General features: G+C 40.9%; 1 protein-coding gene across 1 annotated transcript in view; it reads right to left on the minus strand.

The window, feature by feature from the left end:
• Positions 1–869: 869 nt before the first annotated feature.
• Positions 870–20553, minus strand: part of LOC146613901 (sodium channel protein type 2 subunit alpha-like) — a 31743-nt gene continuing 12059 nt past the window's right edge. Inside the window, exons 8-27 of the mRNA XM_085377715.1 lie at positions 19327–19468; positions 18304–18501; positions 18022–18210; positions 17568–17939; positions 17324–17471; positions 16554–16792; positions 15650–15823; positions 14886–15242; positions 11556–11966; positions 8641–8758; positions 8373–8527; positions 7974–8147; positions 7573–7599; positions 6189–6311; positions 4480–4752; positions 4151–4204; positions 3933–4070; positions 3584–3688; positions 3116–3386; positions 870–2098 (exon numbers count right to left, since the gene is read on the minus strand). Of these exons, the coding sequence (XP_085233841.1) occupies positions 870–2098; positions 3116–3386; positions 3584–3688; positions 3933–4070; positions 4151–4204; positions 4480–4752; positions 6189–6311; positions 7573–7599; positions 7974–8147; positions 8373–8527; positions 8641–8758; positions 11556–11966; positions 14886–15242; positions 15650–15823; positions 16554–16792; positions 17324–17471; positions 17568–17939; positions 18022–18210; positions 18304–18501; positions 19327–19468 (4897 nt within the window). The remainder of the gene's footprint in view (positions 2099–3115; positions 3387–3583; positions 3689–3932; positions 4071–4150; positions 4205–4479; positions 4753–6188; positions 6312–7572; positions 7600–7973; positions 8148–8372; positions 8528–8640; positions 8759–11555; positions 11967–14885; positions 15243–15649; positions 15824–16553; positions 16793–17323; positions 17472–17567; positions 17940–18021; positions 18211–18303; positions 18502–19326; positions 19469–20553) is intronic.

Genomic DNA, 20553 nt, shown 5'->3' on the forward strand with positions numbered 1-20553 from the left:
AAAAATCAGTGATTGCATTTCATTTTTTTTGCTGTTGAAGACAGGTTGTAAGGAGTTGTGGTGGCCAGTTGCTTGCCCAGAGGGTGAAAGATTGTGACTGCACAGTTTGCCTTGTGGGCAGCAACCTGTCTCCAAAAAATTGTGGTTTAATTCAGACGGACTGCAGTCACTTTCAGACAGATTGTCGAAGGTTTGCAAATAAATGATTTATAAAGGCAGACAGACTGCAGCAATGTCGGCATCAGTCACACCCGACTTTTGTGTGAGCGCAACTCATCTGTGAGCAATCTCTTTGCTATGGGGACTTGACTCAAATGTTTGCCAACTGGTTGCAGCAAGTGCAGTGTTTAGTTGTCTTATAAAGTGGTGGATAAACAAATCCATTCAACGGAAGACCTTATTCTAAATCTGATTAATCTGCTTCTAACAACTTGGTGCCAGATATCACAAATGACCTTTGCAAGTCTTCTGGTTTCCTTACTTCAATGACTCAGAGTTGTATTTGCTGCACAGTGAGGACCAATACGATACAAGGGAGCTGGTTTTAATGTTGTGGCTTTGTCTTGATAGGTCTAGGTCGATATTAAAAAAGAGTGCGTGATTATGTCTGATGCCATATTGTGATATTTTTAAGATGACGTTTAACTTCAGAGCTGTCCATGGTACTCTTTTGAACGTTGTGGCATAACTGACATCTTCCATTAAGAAAATAGAGGCCGAGTTACCTAAAAACACTGCATATTCCCTCCATATCTGTTAAAATATAAAAGCTTTTTTTTTCTCTTAGACCGTGAGTAATTTCAATGCATATTCTCTGCTGTAAACAAAACAGACAAAAACAATACAATCACCCTCCGTTCAACTGACTCTCAAAGAAAAGTTTCCTCATAGTTTTCCCCAGGCTCCCTGAGTTCAGAGTCTCTGGATACTGATCGGGTCACCTCAGAGAGGCTCAGAGAGGCTGCCCTGGTCACACTATCATAAGATGGTGGGGAGGATGTTACAGTGTCGTCTGCTGTCTCTGCAGCCCCCACAGGCCCATAATGCTGGATCATGGTGGCTATCAGACCCTCCGTTTCTGGAGCATTCTCCACATCCACAACTGTCTCGTAGTTTATCTGTCTGTAGAGGTAGGACGCCTGCTTCATCTGCCGGCGCACAAGATGCCTCCTGTAACACCTCTGGATGACGATCGCAGACACCTCCTCGAGTTTGCGCCGCAGTGTGGAGGTGATGGGCTCGTGGGAAACTTTGGACGGGTTGGTCATCATGAACTTCTCCTCCATTTGCTGTTTCAGGGCATCCATTTCCCCCGACTCTCCCAGTACGCGCTTTGTGAAGGCAAACAAAATATCCAGGCAGTGGATTCTGTCCCCACTGACCATAGGGAGGTCCATGGAGATCAGGTGGATTTTGTTGGGCTTTGGGATACGCAACGGTTCCGACAGAGTGTCAGCAAAGTTCGACAGCATGGAGAACTCAATGAACTGCGTGGCCTCTGAGTCAAACTTCTCCCAAACCTCGTAAAACATTTCAAAGTCATCCTCGCTCAGGGGCTCTGTGCTCTCCTCTGTGGCAACACTGAAGTTCTCCAGAATGATAGCTATATACATATTTACCACAATGAGGAAAGAAATGATAATGTAACTGACAAAGAAAGCTATGCCCACCGAGGGGTTGCCGCAGTTTCCTCGGGTGTTGGTGCCTGTGTTGATGAAGTTGAGGTCACACTCATCTGGGGGGCTGGACATTATAGGGCTGAGCAGGTTGTCCCAGCCTGCCGAGGTGCTGATCTGGAAAAGGCAGATCATACTATTCCCAAAGGTCTCGAAGTTAAACATATCATCGATTCCATCTTGTTTCTTCACATAGGCAAAGTTTGCCATGCCAAAGATTGCATAGATGAACATGACAAGGAAAAGTAGGAGACCAATGTTGAACAGTGCTGGCATGGACATCATTAAGGCAAACAGTAAAGTCCTTATTCCTTTGGCTGCACGTATAAGTCGGAGTACACGTCCTATCCTTGCCAGTCTGATGACTCGAAACAGGGTCGGCGATACAAAGTATTTCTCAATAATGTCAGCAAGAACAATCCCTGAAATGAGAGCAGACAGGAAGTGATTTGTCTCATTGCACAATGACACACTCAAATTAACCTGCAGCACTGTAATTCATATACTGTTCAAAAAGCCCTTTTTAATCAGAGTATAACATCAAGTAAATTAAACTTGTGGGATATTGATGTGGTCAGCTGTAATTGCAGCAAAAGGTGGTTCTACAAAGTATTTACTCAGGGGACTGAATAATTACGCACACCCCACTTTGCAGTTATTTATTTGTAAAAAATGTTTGGAATCATGTATGATTTTCGTTCCACTTCTCACGTGTTCACCACTTTGTGTTGGTCTTTCATGTGGAATTTCAATAAAATTAATTCATGTTTGTGGCTGTAATGTGACAAAATGTGGAAAAGTTCAAGGGGGCCAAATACTTTTGCAAGCCACTGTATTATGCTAACCATAGCTCTGTGCCTAGCCACCGCGCAGCACATCATTATATACCAGCTAGTCCAACTTCAGTAACCCTACAAACGTCACTGCTGTTTAGTTTTCCATCTTCATTTATTTTGGAAGTGATAGCAGAGCTGTACATTTTAATTTTTTCAGAAATCCCTCAGTCACAACATGCTATATCATGTTTAGGTAGAAACTAGCAAGCTAACTCCCTGCTAACTTCTAACTCATTTCATAAATTCTGTTTTCATGGATGCCTGGATGTTAAACTCAATTGTTACTCCTGGTAGAACAGCCACACAGATCATTTTATTAAAGATGAAAGAATTTAGACAGTGTTTAACTTTCAGCGATGTTAAAGTGACTGTGGGACCTGAAGCAAAGTTTGGACCCGGAAATGACTAATGAGGTCAGACTTAAAGACTGGGTTGCTTAGATGTTGAAATAACAACAGGACAACAATGAGACAACCCCCAAAACAGGTATGTTTTTACAGGTGGACACTCACAATTTTCCCTCCTCATCTTTTCTGACTGGTTTTTTCACTAGCTTGGCATTTACAAAAATTGTAAACAAAAAGATTTTTTTTTACTTCTTACCGACAATAGAGAGAATTATCACCACGAAATCAAAAATGTTCCATGCAACGGTGAAGAAATAACAACGGAGGGCAAAGATCTTGATCAGGCATTCGGTGGTGAAGATCACAATAAAAACCAGGTTGATCTTGTTGAGGATGGACTCCATTCGCTCTGACTGCTCATCGGTTTCCACCATCATGGTCACCATGTTGACAATGATGAGCATCATGATTATAATGTCGAAGGCTTGCTTAGACACCAGATCAAAGAAGAAGGCTTGGATAATGTTCTAGGATCGGGAAAGAACAAGCAAGAATACAATTTAATTTATATAATCCTTAACAAGGTTTGCAAGGTTAATGATATCACTTCAAAAAAATACAAAATATTTTAAACAATATATTAACAATATATAAATATATAAAGTGTACAGGTAAAAATCTGTATCTTAAAAATGTGCTACATTTGCAATTTATATAGCTTTACCGTGGGTCTGGGTATTGGCTTTTGAGGTTTTTTAGTTCCTAACTTCTTCATAGCATTGTAGTACTTCTTCTGCTCTTCAGTCATGAAGATATCTTGTCCTCCTAAGTGGAAAAGAAAAATATCTCACGTTACTTTCTTTCCTAAAACAATGACAGGAGTTGTTTTCTTTTAAATGTTCAATCTGGGGGAATTAAAACCAAAAATCCTGCCACCTTATTCTTACTATAGAAAATTTTCCTTTGTACTTTTATTGGACTATTCATGCATTTATTTCTGCAGCTTCAAATAATAAGAACTGCACGCAAATATCAAGTGATCCCAGCCTGAAATCAGCGTTTTTAATACTCATCTTTCTTTTCTGCTGATTGAAATTGTCAATGATGACACCGATGAAGAGATTGAGGGTGAAGAAGGAGCCAAATATGATGAAGACTACAAAGTAGAGGTACATGTAGAGGTTGATTTCTTTTATCGGTTGTTCCTCCACCTAAAAACAAATGGGTTCATTAGTCAGTTAGTTAGTTAGAATTTTCATGGTATAGGTGTGGAAGAAAATAATATACTTACTCCTCTTGAATCAACAGCTGCATACATTATTTCCATCCATCCTTTAAATGTAGCCTGTAAATAAGAGAATATAGTACGATGTCATAGTCCAGGCGCTGCATTGTAATGTTATAGTAACAGCTGATTTCATTTTTAGAAAGAAAACAACAGTGAAATGTCTTTTATGATCTGCTGTAAATATTGCAACATGAGAGAGACTGATTTAAGTGTCTGGACAGAACAGGAGAGGAACAAAACAACAACATGAGTAGTGAACAAGTTCTCAAGGTGTTTATTAGCAAAAACAGGCTGGCATCATGTTTGACAGGTTAAAAATAAAATCAACTTACCACTTGCAAAAGAGAAAGGTAGCCAAGCCCCACATTGTCAAAGTTGACCTTGACTTTTGTCCAGTAGAACTGGGTGTCATTCATGGTGAGGCAGTCTGACTTGTTGTTGACCAAAGAGACACTGTGGATGAACCCCGTTCTGTTCACGCACTTTCCAAATTTGCCGGCGAACAGATTGACTCCCATGATGCTGAAGATCAGCCAGAAGATGAGACACACGAGCAACACATTCATAATGGAGGGAATAGCTCCTATGAGGGCGTTCACCACGACCTGATGAGCAAACAAGAAATCAGGTCAGTCCCAGAGAAATAAAGTATATTCTATTGTTGTAAACAGCTTATCTTTGTGATCTCTGTAGTGCACACTAGTCTGGTAATCTTGTTTTCTACATATGCTATGATGTGACAGTTGAAGTTTAGTTTCCCAATTCTAACTTGAAGCCAACAGGACAATTTTTCACAGTGATTTACGTTATGACAATCCTTTGTATGATAATACATGTGCTGTATGTGCTGTGTGTTGATAATCAATTTCACTCTAAATCACATGTATGATTTTTGAAAGTACAGGAAAAGTCAGTGGGATACATAACAATGTGGCGATACTGTCATACAAATTCAGGGTATATGGACAGACACACACATTTATACACATGGCCACTTTATGAGCTACACCTTGCTAGTATTAGTGTGAGACCCCCTTTGTTTTCAGAGCCCAAATCAAAATCACTCAAATCATCTCCCCCCACATTCTGGTGCTTGCTTTGAACCTAAGCTGGCCCTTTTACCATGTCTCCATACCTAAATGAATTGGGTTGCTTCCATGTGATTAGGTGTTAGTAAGCAGGTAAAAAGATGTACCTAATAAAGTGGCAGTTAAATAAACGGAGTGGCTGTAGCTCAGTAGAGCAGGTCATCTACTGATCGGAAGGTTGGTGGTTCGATTCCTGGCTTCCCCTAGTCTGCATGCCAAATATCCTTGAGCAAGATACTAACCCCAAACCATTGGAGTATGAGTGTGTGTGAATGTTACTTAGAAAGCACCTAGAAAAATGTGCTTGTGCGAATGGGTGTGAATGGGTGAATGCACAAGTTGTGTAAAGCGCTTTGAGTGCTCAGAAGAGTAGAAAAGTGCTATATAAGAACCAGACCATTTACCATTTAAACTGTTTGCGAAAACTGCATTAAATCACAATCACTAAAATAAAAGTATAACAGCTAACAGCTACTGTTATAAAAGTATAACAGTACTGTAAAGTTTACATTTAGTATGGCTCGGTTCAGCATGTACCCTATAAAACACATATACTGCTGGAAAATCTAGTTGTCAGAACTTTAGAGTAATTTACATTTTTTACAACAAGATTGGGAACTATACATGTTTGCACAAAGTTTAGGGCTAATCTAGCAAGAAGCTAAAGAACTGCTGTCTTTCGTTGGATAACTAAAGACTTTACATGTAACAAATCCCTGAAATACTACAACACATCCACAGTGACATCAGTTCCAAAGTTTTATCCACTCAGCAGCTGTTGAGACATTTCTACCTTGTAGAAAACTACTAATCAATTAAGCTGTTGTGGTAGTCCCAATGCTAAAGTTGCTTTATAACTAAGAGTTTATCCATAAGTGAAAGAATATTAATGAGATTAATCAGGATGTTAGTAGCCAACAGTGACAGCAAAGGACAGAAAACATATTTCTCACCCTCATGCCCTCAAATCTGGACAGAGCTCTGAGAGGTCTCAAAGCACGGAGGGTCCTCAGGGACTTGATGGCAGTAAAGTCAGAATATCCCAGTGAATTTGCTACCAGGCTTATCAAGGACACCTATGTGGAGTACAGAAAGGTGTATGAACTCTGAGAATCATAAAACAGACATCTGTGCTTAAACCTTTGAGAGGAAACAGCGAAAAGTACTGAAAAAAACAATATCAACTGGTCTTATCAGCACATTTGCCAAGAAAGTGAGTATATTTTTAGCGACTCTTATAAAGAATCAAAAAAACGGAGGAGAGTCGTAAGAGACACGTCAGAAACATTTAAAGAGCCATAGTCACATTTTTTGTGTGTATTTTGGGACATTCCACAGTTAGGAACACAAATATTGTATTTTTGAGGTTTAGATTTGATTTGGTTTTTGAATCATCGTTTCAGCAAATTTAGACTTCCACTCTATTCTACATCCAAAAGAGACAAAACAAAATGGTATTCCGCTGTTGAATGACCCTTGGATGACAGCTATGGATGAAAATGGCATGAAAGATATGTGAGAAAGTCGAGTCATGAAGGATGATGAAAACACACAGACAAGTACGCACATATGGTAAAAACAGTATCCATGCATGCATACTCAGCTATATATGCATATAAATATGTATATATATCAAATAGAGTGAGTTTTATAAAGAAGTTTAATCTGTCTTTGCCAAATTTGTTTCCCATTTTGTTCCAAATTGATCCAATAAGTTCATTCAAAACAATTTAGGGCTAATAAGGTCCCAATGATCTGTATTTCTTTATAAAAGTCCTTTTAAAGATGCGTTTGGCCAATATATCTAAAGAAGATACTCAAAATCAATTTCAGGACTACAGAAGTCTTTGGCTCCACCACAATACAGACAAAAAAAAATACAAAAATAAAGCAAAAGTAGGAAAGAAAAGTTTGCTAGGACTTCCTTTAAACATAAAAAACAGAGAACGCTCGGTACCTGAGTTACACCAAACAGGTCACACATGAATTCAGCTGGTGCAGTTCAAAAAGAAGACTTTACGTTCCACAGTAAACCAGATCTTCTGTAGATAAGCCTCAGATCACATGAAACTGCGTTTGGTTTTGATATAAAAGCCAAGGTCCTGTACCCAAGCGGTTCAAACGATGATTGCTGAGAGCGGTTTTTTAAATTATTCTTATTTTAAATCTCATTTTATATGAAAAGCATTTGTTTAGAAACAAGACGGTGGCTTTTGATATCGCAACAAAAAGCGCTTACGAGTGAAGAAACACAGAAGCATTTGTGATGCGGATGCAAGTTTCCAGTCCCAGACTCCATACTCCATACTCACCTGGGACCTGCTAACTACAACTTACCCTAACAATAGAGCGGTCTGTGGCAATCTGTGTAACAGCAGGTGAAATCAGAGGAAGTCAAGGGCTGCATGCCTCGGGCACTTTGAGTGACTAAACACTTACAGAACCGCATCCAGTTCCCCACAAATGTGTGGCAAAATCCTACTGGGGAACGGCCAAATCCTGACATGAGAGCAGCTGCAAAAATCTACAACGTATCTACTGTTTCAGTGTGAATTAGCACTTAGTTCTGCAGCGAACAGGTTCAGGTATTGAAAATGTTGTCTAGAGCTAATTCACGTGCTCTCCTGTGAAAAATCTGGCATCATTAGAGCTATCAATCCCACAAGTACGGCATACATTCAGCTACATCCTTTCACGTCATATGATTTGAAAACCAAAGCAGCAAAGCGTTAACTTACATCCACAATCAGAAAGTCGAGCCAGCACCAGTAGTTTGTAAAATACGTCTTGAAGCCGTATGCAATCCACTTGAGGAACATCTCCAGGACGAAGATGTAGGAGAAGACTTTGTCAGCGTACTCCAGCATCACCTTTATGACTTTTCTCTTTTCAATGTAAATGTCTTCAAATGCCTGCAGTATAAGAAAACGCAGCATTACATTTCCATTGCTCAGCATAAGAAAACCATCTGTGAGAAGTTTTTTTCTTTAAAACTACACAAAAGGCGCAATTTGGACATCAGCCAGCTCAACGTCTCATCAAATCTACTGCTGATACTGTTGGTCAATCCAGAGATTAATAATTAATATTGGTATTGGATCAATACTAATCTTTCTAATTAGATCTAGGACCCTTACCAGAGCCCCACTGCTGAGCAGGATCATGAAGATGATGAATGTCTCAAACCAGCTGTGCTCCACAATCTGGTAGCAGGTCTTCCTCAGCCTCCACCAGGCCTGTCCTAGTCCATGGCTGGTGTTGATGTTACAGCACTGGCAGTGTCTCATGCAGACTGATGACCGTGTCAAAAAACAAACCGGCATTTATCACAGCATGAAGGAAAAAAATAAACATTTTAAATGAATGCACGTTAGCAGATTTAGTGAGGTTGCTACTTTCGCTCACATTCAGGAAAGCATTCATCAGGCTCCATACTGTCTTCATCCAGCACTGACAAGTTATCCTCTTCCTCTCCGGGCTTCCTTAGATCCACTGTGCTGCCCTCTGACAGGCTGATCTTCTCCTACAAAATAAAGTCTGAGTGTTTACAATCACGTGCCCTCGTATGGAAACAGCCCTCAGCTCTTTGACATCTGCATGTGTAAATACAGAATATGAATCTATATTAAACTAGCAAACAGTGATTTGTTCTGGTTGTGTTCCCCAGCCTGTTGTGATACTGCTGATGCTATTGTCATACATTCATGTCACACATTAAGAGTTTTTTTTTAAAGAAAAAGAAGTTGCAGCACATTTTCCTGCTCCACATGAGCCTGCGTGCATTCATCCCATCAGAGCCGGCGCACCTTGATGGACTTTCAATGTGAGGCTTACTGCAATTTTGATGAGATTTTCACGTGTTGTAACAACAACATATTTCATATGATTTACAGGACAGAGGTGCAGCTTCAATCTTGTAAAATGATACGAAATTTAATCCAGCATTAAAGGGCGTGCACGGGATCTGGAAACCAAATTACCAGCATTGCTCATCTTAGAGTTTAAAGACAGTGAGAAACATAATGGACTGATGGCACATCAGAAAGTAGTAATTGATCCCATTTAAGCAAAGGAGATTTATTTACACTCTAGAGAAGACTCAAATACTTAACTATAGGATTTCTTTTTAACAATATTCTTACATATAATATGTTTATCACTTTTGTGTGTGTTTAAAGCTCTGCATATGCAGAGCAGCTGCAGATGCCCAGTTAAGCTGATGGACGATTGGAGGTCCCCCCCGCCCCCATTTTTCATGATGCCTAGTTCTAGTGTGGTGTGCAGCAGCGCATGGGAGGGAAAGAGGAAGAGAGAGCACCAGACTGCAGGCTGCCCAGCTCAGCTGTGTCAGTTTAATCTGCTCTACAGCGCCTGGCTCCACATCTGGCCTGCTCCTGTTTTTCTGCCAGACAGGACAGGAACGACACATCCTCCGCCTCAACAAACGCCCGATCTGCAGGACAGTCTGACTCTAAAGCTTTCGAATGAACACAGTCAAATCCAAATCTATACAAAAACTGAGGAGTGCTATTGCACTCTCACTGTTGCGTTTTCATGCAAATTAAAGCAACTATACACACGGTGTTAGTTACTGTTGCTGAGTGCACGGTAAACTCATTTAATATGTACAGAAATGCAAACAAGAAACAAACTGTATCTCAGTCATTACAGCTTCGTCCAGTGTTGGTGTGTAAGTTAGCTGTCTAATGCCGGGCAAATAATACTAATGCACCTACGGATCAGGGGTGAGCTTTTCAAGCTGCGATGCCTGACCCGTCGAATGCTCGGTGTGCTTCCCTAAGATTCCCTAAGAGGCTTTCAGAAGTGTGCTAAAGACATATCTGTTTAGGCAGGCATTTCAGCGATGCACCGTCTGCTGTATACGTCCTGCGTTTCTAACACTGAAGTCTTGAACTGCTTTAATCCCAGATTCTTTTGTTCAGTTGTTCATGTTTTTATCATTTTGATTTCTATAAACGTGTTCTGCTTTCAATTGCAATTTTCTTTACTTTATATTTCAATGATTTCAATGATGTGTTCTTCCAATGTTTGTACTCTTAATAATCATATAATCTTACAGTACTCGCTAATGGGTGTAAAGAGTGCTGTGGACAAAAGTACAGGGAGACCTAAACATCAAACCTACAGGAGTTGCTCAGCCATCCAAACACATGAAGCTGCACACAGTTTTTGTGCTGATGGTAATGCCAGAAGAGGTTTTGAGTCAGAAGAGCATTGGTGACTTTTACTCACTATGCACCTTACCACTTGGCAACCTGATACTGTAACTTTAAGTGGGCTGTAACTCCATGGGTCATTGCTGTGGCTCCTAAAAGCTTTCCCTTTGTAATAATAGCACTTACAGTGGATCGTGGAATATCTAGAAGGGAAGAGATATCGAATGCTGACTTCTTGCTACAGTGACATCCTGTGACAGCGCCACCTTCAAATTCTGTGAGCACTTTGGAACGAGCCATTCTTTCACAAATGTTTGTAAAGGCTGACTGTGTGGCTAGGACGCTGATTTTCTACACGTGTCTCAATGGGACTGAAAATCTAAATTCAAAGGATAAGATGTGTGGCTTAAATAGTAATGGCCTCATTTTCCTGTTAGTTAGGGATAATCAACCCCTTTAACATGTGTGTACTAAATATAGCTTTAAGCATAGCTCGGCACACATTCAACCACATCTCATTAACATGTGTGTGGGTGTGCGGGACTCTATGACAGACTGATTCCATAGCATCATCATCATCATCAGAATTAGAAAACACAGATGTTACTAATAATATTTAGGCTACCAGCACAAAACATATATGCTTAAACATACACACATATGTTAAACAGTATAAGCTCTGTTTTAGCCACAGCTAGTTTGGAAAGTGTGCAGCCCTTCTGTGTCCAGTCATTAAACATGATAAACTAATCCCACCATTTTGATATCATGTTCATTCTCATACAGACCCTTTGTAAAAATTAAAAGCTTCTGAAAAATCTTTGAAAAAACTTCAATTATTCCAGCACATCTCAATTTAATAGGTAGATCAGACAATAATTTCAAAATCATAATTTGTTGTCAACGTGGACTTCTTGAGTTTATCTCAGCATATACAAACAGCAAAAAACCAAGTAATTACTCATTTATATAATAAGAAACACAAGCCAAACAAACAAGTTGAGTGTTTCAAATGACAAGATGAGATTTCATTCTTAGCGAAAAGTATGCCGATAAAATCACATTCTCTAAAGTATGTAAGTTCAGAGAGCATTAAAGCCTGAAGTTAAGCCCCAAACATGATTCTGGGCACGACATACTTACCAGTTTGTTTTCTTCATCCTCTGATGACTCTGAGATCTCCTCCTCCTCCAAAAACTCCACATCTGACTCCCCAGGCGCGATAGGAACAATGACAGTCAGGTTTGGGTTGGTCATGTAGCTGTCCTCCTCTGGTACGATGTACTTCTCTCCATAACGTCCAAAAATCCCCCCATTGCTCTCCATGTGATTTCCGACCGGCTTGAGGGCCTGACTGGTTTCCTTGGCTTTGTGTTTTCGACGCTTCAAGCTCCTGTTGCAGAGGTTGATGACGCTTGTGACAATCCAGGAAAAGCCGGAATGGATGCGAGCGATGGCAATCTGAATGTTATTCAAGTCCCCGTCTTCGTCTGGAGCAGAGAGATTGTCTGAGCTGAAGGAGCTCAGCAGCAGGGCCAGAAAGAGATTCAGCACCTGTTGTTGACATACCAAAAAATGTATGTTTACTTACATCTGAATGGATGAAACTATTAGACTTGTTTATAGCTATTTAGCCGTAACCACTTAAACCCTTAGCCCCTTTCTCTCTTTCTTTTTTGCATCTACAAATAAGAAACACATTTCAACCAAATTTGCTTATGCACAGAAATGCTACATCCCATTTCCACACAGCCTCTTTATTCAATATGCCACACTCCACAATAATAGGTGGTGGTGGGTAGTGTGTTAATATGGCCTGCAGCAGAGATCCTTGGTGTGAAAAGGGTTAACAAAGCAGGACATTGTATAGCCATATTATGCTTGTATCACCATCTGATGCGCAAAGCTCTGAATTGTTTAGTATGTATGTATGCTTTATCATTTGACATAATGCCGGACATGATGTCCCATATATTTTGTCAACATTGGCAAATCCCGCAAAGTTCTGCAACAATGATACGCTCAGGTACATATGGCTGATGTTTCAGGCCTCCTGAAGTCAAGGTTCAAAGCATCCAACTCCTAAGTAATCTGTCTGCTAGCTTAGAGAGCAGCAGCACGGGGCATAACACTGCACATATGTGTGTGTGTCTGTGTGTGCATTCCCTTCATGGGTGATGTGCACAGTTGGCAAGGATCATCTTTAGCCACTGAGCTACTCAGAGATGGGGAGCATGAGCAGATGATTAGTGATGAATGCCCTCCGACCTTCTCACCCCTAAGCATCCTGGATAATCCCACAGATAAACTGCTTTCCCACGATTCATGTGCACAGAGAGGTTCCTGTCCATTAAATTCCATAGGGAGCGCTGTTGTGATCTGATCTTTAGGCTAACAAGGCAATACAGTCAATGAAAGTGTCTCTATCCACTAATAGCATCTATGTGATACTTGAGAAACTGCTATGTACACCTAGAAATATCTAGTACCATTCTTTTGACTGGGTTTGAATTATGCAAATCTCTTGCTAATTTTTTGTCAAAAGAATTTAAACATATCCTAACTACAAAAGTCGAGGGGAGCAAGTGAACAAGTAAATAAAACTAGATTTTTACTGGGTTAAAATAGTGCTATACTAAAATACAACTATTTCTGCATGTATTTCTATTACCAGGATCACCACTGGAACGACACCACATTCAAAGCAAAACAACGTTGACTATAAACAAATCCTGCAAATTCAGTGCGCTTTTGTATTCTTTAATATCAGCTCACAGGAAACGGCTGGCCATATGGGAGGAGCAGTGAATGTGGGTGGGCGTATACAATTAAAACTGAATTAACTGCTGTTTTTTTTAACAGCTGCATGTGTTGGCTTGCAAAATGAGTAAAAATCAAAACTTGGTGTTAAACGGGGTGAACGCTCTGCGGTGTTTGTGCAACACTTGGGTCCCCATTTCACCCGTAAGGCTTAGCTCATTAGTGGTGGATAAAAGGGCAGTAAAGCTGCTCCAGCACTGAGTTTGTCTCTTGTCGCTTCAGTTTGCACGGCAACATGTGTAGATAATACACATATGATGCAGCACAAATAACAGAGGGTTTTTAAGTTGAGGTGATGTGTAAAAATGCAAGTGAAAATAGAACGAAATGATCTGCACATCTCATAAATCTATAATCTATTAAATTTGGTAGAAACTCTGCTAAATCTAATCTGAAGCAAGACCATGACACTTTCATTTAATACAGCATGCTGAAGAGTTGCTCATTTACAGATATACAAACTAATACAGCTTGCAAATTTTAACATAATTAACTTGAAGGATGGTCCATTCACATAATACACAATCAGCAGTCCTCTCTTGTGCCACGTAATCCCAGATTACTTGTGACATCACCAAGTGGATTTGGTAGCATTGAAACGCTACTGCATCGCTCTTAGTCATCAAATACTGTTTAAAGGATAACTTTGCCTGTCACAACTTTGCCTGAACATCAAAAGCACTTCTTCTGTTAAAGACAAATGATACACTCATACCCTCCACATATCCTCCATTTTTTTAAATCTTTATTAAGGAGCAATGGATTCAATCATTTTGTAATGCTTACAAAAATCCATACTTCTATATGTTTAAATAGGCTGAGTAATTCCACGTACTGCCTGGACACCTTTTTTTAACAAGTCCGTTTTCAGAGTAGTTCAGCCACTGACCTAAACATTTAAGGTATGTTCAAAAATAACAAACTTTAATTTTCTCAGTCTCCCCTTCCAGGTAATTTCCCGGGGAAGTGCTGCTCCAGTTCCTGCACAGTTGGTAATTTAACTGCACAGTTGGAAGCAAATCTCAGGGTGGTGGGGAATGACTTGCTACCACATGGTGATGTGACAGTAATTTCCACACTGAAAGTTTGACTTTGGGGTCATTTCTGGTGAACAACCATGTTGCCTGTGCTCCTGACATGACGTGAGGATGCTCTCTGAGTCGGGTGGCTATGACTTTGAGATCACTGCTATGAGCAATGTGACGGTTGCGGCATGAAAGTTGGTCAGTTTGTGACAGAAGTTGATGTTTGCTCTCTATGCAAGCGCAGCTGATCAGAACAGGACTTCCAGTGAGAGCTTTCCAATGAAAGAACGTGAAGGAGGGATCAGATAGTTTAAATTAGGACTAGATTCATTTTCCAGCTTTTTGACTGCACCTCGTGCCTGATCCTGTAGTTGGCATTTGCAGCAGCAATGTGGTGCATGTAGGACTGAGGTAAATGTCACTCAGTGCAACACTGTGGTTGACTCATTTCTACTGTCTGAACTTTACAGCACAGAGGAACAGGGGAAAGGCCACACAGACACTTCTCAAAAGAAACTCTTGTTGAGTTTAATCTTTTTGTGAGCTTTGCCGGTACAAAAAATATAGACTATCACTCAACATAACCTTAAACAGGTTAGAGTTTAAATGCCAAGTCATAATAACTTACCACCAAGTTCCCTATGACCATGACCAACATGAAGACCAGGATGCAGAGGGGCTGGCCAGCCACTTCCATACAGTCCCACATGGTCTCGATCCACTCGCCGCACAAGACCCTGAACACAATCAGGAAGGAGTGGAAGAAGTCCTTCATGTGCCAGCGAGGCATCTGACAGTCAAAGGAGATCTTACAGACACAGTCCTGATAGTTCTTGCCGAATAGCTGCATTCCCACCACAGCGAAGATGAAAACAATGATGGCCAGCACCAGCGTCAGGTTTCCCAGGGCGCCCACCGAGTTGCCGATGATCTTGATGAGAGTGTTGAGAGTGGGCCAGGATTTTGCCAGCTTGAAGACTCGCAACTTATGATAAGAGAAATGTGAAGACAAATGATGCTGCATCTTCAGAATAGACTGACTATTACACTGTACAAGTTGCACAAGTTAACTAGACTTCAGAGTTAAAACCTTAAGAGACTTTTATGTTTTTAGATGTAGTCTGATTATTAGATATAATGTGCAACTCTGACAACTCTGTTCCTAGGTATCATCATTTTTTTAATGGACATATTATGCTTTGTCCATATTTTTATCTTAGACTTCACCCATCCGAGAACCCTTAGTTCATCAGCTGTCTGTTTCCCATTGCAAATAGTTGAATCTGCTCCCGTGTCTAGGTTTTGTCTTCTGTTCATCAGGAGCTGATCAATCGGAAATAATTAATCAATTTTCTTCAAAGTAACACAGAGAATGAACAAGATTTCCCTCACCAATCTGAAAGATCGCAGGACGGACAGTCCCTCCACATTGGAGAGGCCCAGCTCCATTAAACTGAGGCAAACAATGACGCCGTCAAAGATGTTCCAGCCCTGTTGGAAGTAGTAATAGGGGTCCATGGCAATCAGCTTCAGTACCATCTCAGCTGTAAATATACCAGTGAACACCTAGAAAAAAAACACAGAGTGACAAAAGGACATTTAGAGGTGAAAAATCCAGCAAAACACTAGGAATATTATATAGCTACAGCTTAATTAGTAGAGCATTCACTGTCTTTTAGATGAGTTGTTTCTCTTTTGTTGACCACAAATAAACAATTTTACACAACCGCCTTCAAAAGATGTGTAATTTGAATTTTATTAATGAGTGAACTAAAAACATTTCAGTGAAGGTTTCTGCACACAAACCTTAGTTCAACAGAAAATATAACAATGTATTTCAATGTGTTATTTCATTTTTGTTGTTGTTTTTAATTTATTCATATAAAGGTACATATAAAGTTATATAATTTTAAAATTACTTAATGTATTAATGTATTTATTTATTTACCAAATCTCTGTCAGAGTCTAAAATTCACCGGTAGGAAGAGATTTCAAAACAGAACAACAGGAAATCAATTCCACCTCTTGCTAAAAATACTCCATGTTATTAAAGATAATCGCAAATAGTCTAAAGCAGAATCTTTGACAGCGGATCAGCATCACTGTATTTGACCTCCTGTCCTGCACCTGCTTTAAAAATCAACCTGTCTGCAAACAGAGACGGATTATCTGAATGCCGGCCAGTTCAGTTTCCTCTCTGTTCCACTCTCCTCTCCTTATCTAGCACCCGACAGCACTTATAGAAAGTGTGTTAAAAGCTGGAAACATCCCTCTGGTATCTTTAAAACCCTCTTACCAGATTGCCCACTGAGAGCATGGTGTTGAACTCATCAGTCATGGGGTAGTGTTCAAGTGCCATGAAGAGGGTGTTCAGCACAATGCATATGGTGATACCAAGATCCAGGAAAGGATCCATCACCATTAGCTTCACATACTCCTTCAGCTTCAGCCACCAGGGGCAGCAGTCCCATATCAGATACTTCTTGGCATACGTGTACCAGCAGGGATGGCACTTTTGCCTCGACTCCTCCAGCTCTGCAGAGACACCACACGGAAATGATTTATATCTGCAGATAACTTGATCATTTTTGAACAGCTAAAACCTGAAACCAGCGGCGATTCTAGGGTCCTTCTGCTAGCAAAGTTAACTAAAGTTAAATGTTATTTGGGCAGGTGGAGGGTTGGTTGAGAAAACCAGTTCTAATTTCTTCTACTATGCCTTCATTATAACAGCTGAGCATAAATACAGAAATCAGGGGGAAAGCTGGTTTGGCTTTGTTTGGGAAGTAGCAAAATCCACCTACTGGGACCTTAAATATGTTAGGTATCATCTGCTTAATGACACAAAACAGTACTAAAGAAATAATGGGAGATATATGCATTTGTTACACTATTTTCTGATGTAATAACTTCCTGGATATGTTATTTAGCAACATGTAGAGGATCTAGTAACCTTCAGACAAGACCAGGCTAGCTGTTTCCAACCCTTTTGCTAAGCTAGCTTCATATATCCCCAAAAAGGGATGTAATTTCTGAACATTTCCTTAAACAGTGAAATGGACGCACCGTCCATGGCATCACTATAAAAGCTGACAGAGCTCAGGCCCCTTTTCCTGCGCACGGGGGATGGATCTGTCACTGTGGGGGAAGGTTGCAGGAGAGGCCTTGGAACTGTCTCCTCTGTGCTGGAGGGCTTCTGGCAAACAGAAAATATCTAAAAAACAAACAAACAAGGCTGTATTGTCATGTTCTTATAAACTCATATTTAAACTTTTCAGAACAGTCTCATAACAAAGGCTCCGTCACTCACTGTGTCTTCCCTGACTCTCTCCATGCTGTGAGCTGGCATGGACGTAGGGGTGAGCAGACCCATAGTCATGACTCCATTGTGGTCGAGGGAGATGTTCAGTCGACCGTTGACATTGAGGCTGGGGGTGAAGATTTGGGAGCAGTGGCTTCTCACGCTGCCCGTTCTCCTCTTCCATGGCGTCGCTGTCGAACTGGTGCGACTCCTGAAGACGTCTCCGTGAACGCTGTACTCGTCGTCCGCGAAGTCGGCCTCTGAGTTGTTGCGAACGCGGAAGGAGCTGAAGATGCTGTTCTGGCTTCCTCGTCTGGTGCTGAGCGGGTGAGAGGATAGCGTGGCCAGCAGAGGGTGGGCCGGCAGGGGGGACAGGGGAGGCTACAGAAATATGGAAGAACGCATTAGCTTCTGTGGTTTCAACCATTAACAACTCGACAGCGCGCTCCTTAAGGTTACATACCATTACTTCTTCCAGGGGCTCCATCTTCTGTTCTGCAGCTTCTTCTGCCGTTTCTTCGGACAGCGTTCTGTGAGATCTTCTTCTTCTGCTGCTGCTTCTTCGTATACTTCCTGTGTACTTCACACAGAATGGAGACAGCTCCGGGGACAACACTGAGTCTGTCTCCTGTGCTTGTCTTTTTGCTGCCAGCTTCACATGGGATGAAATTGTTTGAAAGAGTTACAGTTGTGTCTGTCTTCAGCTGAAGGCGCACATGAAAATATGACAATGCACCGCACTTACTCTTTGCTCTCTTCTCAGGTGTTCCATGGCCATCTGAAACTCTCTCTCCTTCTGCCAGGCCTCAGCGATGGTTGCCTGATTCTGCTCCTCGTAGGCCATGGCCACCACAGCCAGGATAAGGTTGACCAGGTAGAAAGAGCCCATGAAGATCACTAGAACAAAGAAGATCATGTAGGTCTTCCCAGCTGAGCGCAGAGTCTGTGGGAATCAAAGAAAGTAAAGGCAATAAAAGCAAATTCACCAGAGTCACTGGTTCAGCACTGTGTATAGTCATAAGGCAGATCATATGCTAAAGCTAAACAACACAGGTCAGTACAAAAAGGTTTCTGGCCACTTTGTGAAGTGACGTCTTATTCAATATCCGTTTAAGTATGTTAGTTGTGTTTCTCCACTATGTCACCCAGTTACTGATTCTTTGTGAAAGTGAAAACTACTTTGGCCCCAGAGAAGACCAGCAAATAGAAAAACGCTCCGAAAGCTCACAAAAAGACAACAGAAGTTGAATAAAGAACAAAGGACATGGGAAAAAAACTAAACAGAAGGAAAACAAAAGGAAGTAGAAAAGAACAAATCTGGGAGACAAAGTGATGAAACATCTGCTTAAGTAACAGAAACCAGAACATGTGAAAGACTGAAGTGAGGCAGAAGATGCAGGTAATCTGTGTTTTAATAGCAAGACACTGTAAATACATGTTTGCTCGTACATTTCAGCGTTAGCTCGTCACTTCCACAGCTGTTCTGTCCCCAAAAATGCTTCTGTTGTGTTTTCTAAGGGTCTTTTCTTTGTGAGCGTTTGAGTTGTTTTTCTGTTTCTATTGTGTTTTATTCAACTTCTATTGTTTTTTTTGTGAGCTTTGGTGACGTTTTTCTGTTTGTTGGTGTTTCCTTAAGTTGCAATGCGTTTGACCTCTTAGAGCCACTGCTGAAAACACTGAACCTATAAGAGGAAAATTGAACTTTTAAGTTGAAGGTTGTAACTACAGGATGCTGATAGATGAAAAAACCAAAAGTAGAAAATTGCACCTGGTGAAACAGTTTTTCCCAGTAGTCCTGCGTCATGAGACGGAAAAGTGCCAGGAAAGCCCAGCCGAAAGTGTCAAAGCTGGTGTAGCCATAGTTTGGATTCCTCCCTACTTTTAGGCAGTCAAATCCTTCTGGACACTTCCTGTAATGTGCAAATGATTGAGAGGTAGAAGATAAATGATTAGAGGCCAGGACTGATAAACAAAGGCCGAACACAGGAAATTAAAAGCAGCTGCGGAGAGATATAGCCGTGCCGGTGTGCGTGCTGCTTTCCCAGAGTTAAAAACATTCTACATGTGGCTCTGCGGCCTTTGACTTCACAGAGAAAACTGGGAGATTAGTCAGTAAGTACGTACTATCATCACCGTTATTTCAAAGAAGACGGCACTTGAAACCTGTTTCAGACAGGAGCACTAAAATGCACTGGAGCAAAAAGAGATTAGCCAGATGGATATCAAATTGCAGCAGGAAAAAAAAATCAGCTCGATTCCAGCGTCTCTGATCTTCATTGTCAACATAGTGGCATTACAGCAAATATTTAAGTCCAGCAGCTGAGAACAAGCTGGACTGCCATGTCAATCTCAGTGTGGAATAATTTCATAATGGCAGGCAAACAGCTGGGCGGAAGAGCGCTGCTGTGAGAACAGCTGTGGATCTCACCAACACGCCAGCTAAGCAGGAATGCTCACTAATATCCAGCAGCGAGGGCAGAGGATGCTGTGTGAGGCCAGCGACATCTTCCTGTCAGGCTGGCCCTCTGCTACATCACTCACACCAATCTGTTCACCTCTGTTAATCAATGCACATTTAGTTTATTTCATATCAACATTGTTGAGCAAAATTAGCAAAAATCTTTCTGTCAACTCGGCATCTAAACAAATGTTGTGATTTAAAAATTCGACTTTTGTCAAAAGGAAAACTTTATTTAAAAAAAAATGCACACTAACTGAAAACAGTATCATGCCTGTAAAAAATAACTGTCCTTTGTTTTAGTCTTTGTCAAGTTTGTCAGCTTAAAGAGGCTTTCAGAGCACGTGCTAATGGAGACTGTGATTTCTACAAGACTCCGAGTGTACTCCCAACTGTAAAGTTTATCCCGGAAATTTCCACCTTGTGTTTGCTTGAAGATGCCACATGCCATTGATTTTCTATTGTCTCTGGTCACAACTGCAAATCACTTCCTATGTGCACTATGTGGAGCTTCCTATACACTGCAGCTTAATGCGT

The sequence above is a fragment of the Diplotaxodon limnothrissa genome, linkage group LG18 (assembly GCF_057381915.1).
Source record: "Diplotaxodon limnothrissa isolate DT_005_m linkage group LG18, D_limnothrissa_male_GT1.1, whole genome shotgun sequence".
NCBI lineage: Eukaryota > Metazoa > Chordata > Actinopteri > Cichliformes > Cichlidae > Diplotaxodon > Diplotaxodon limnothrissa.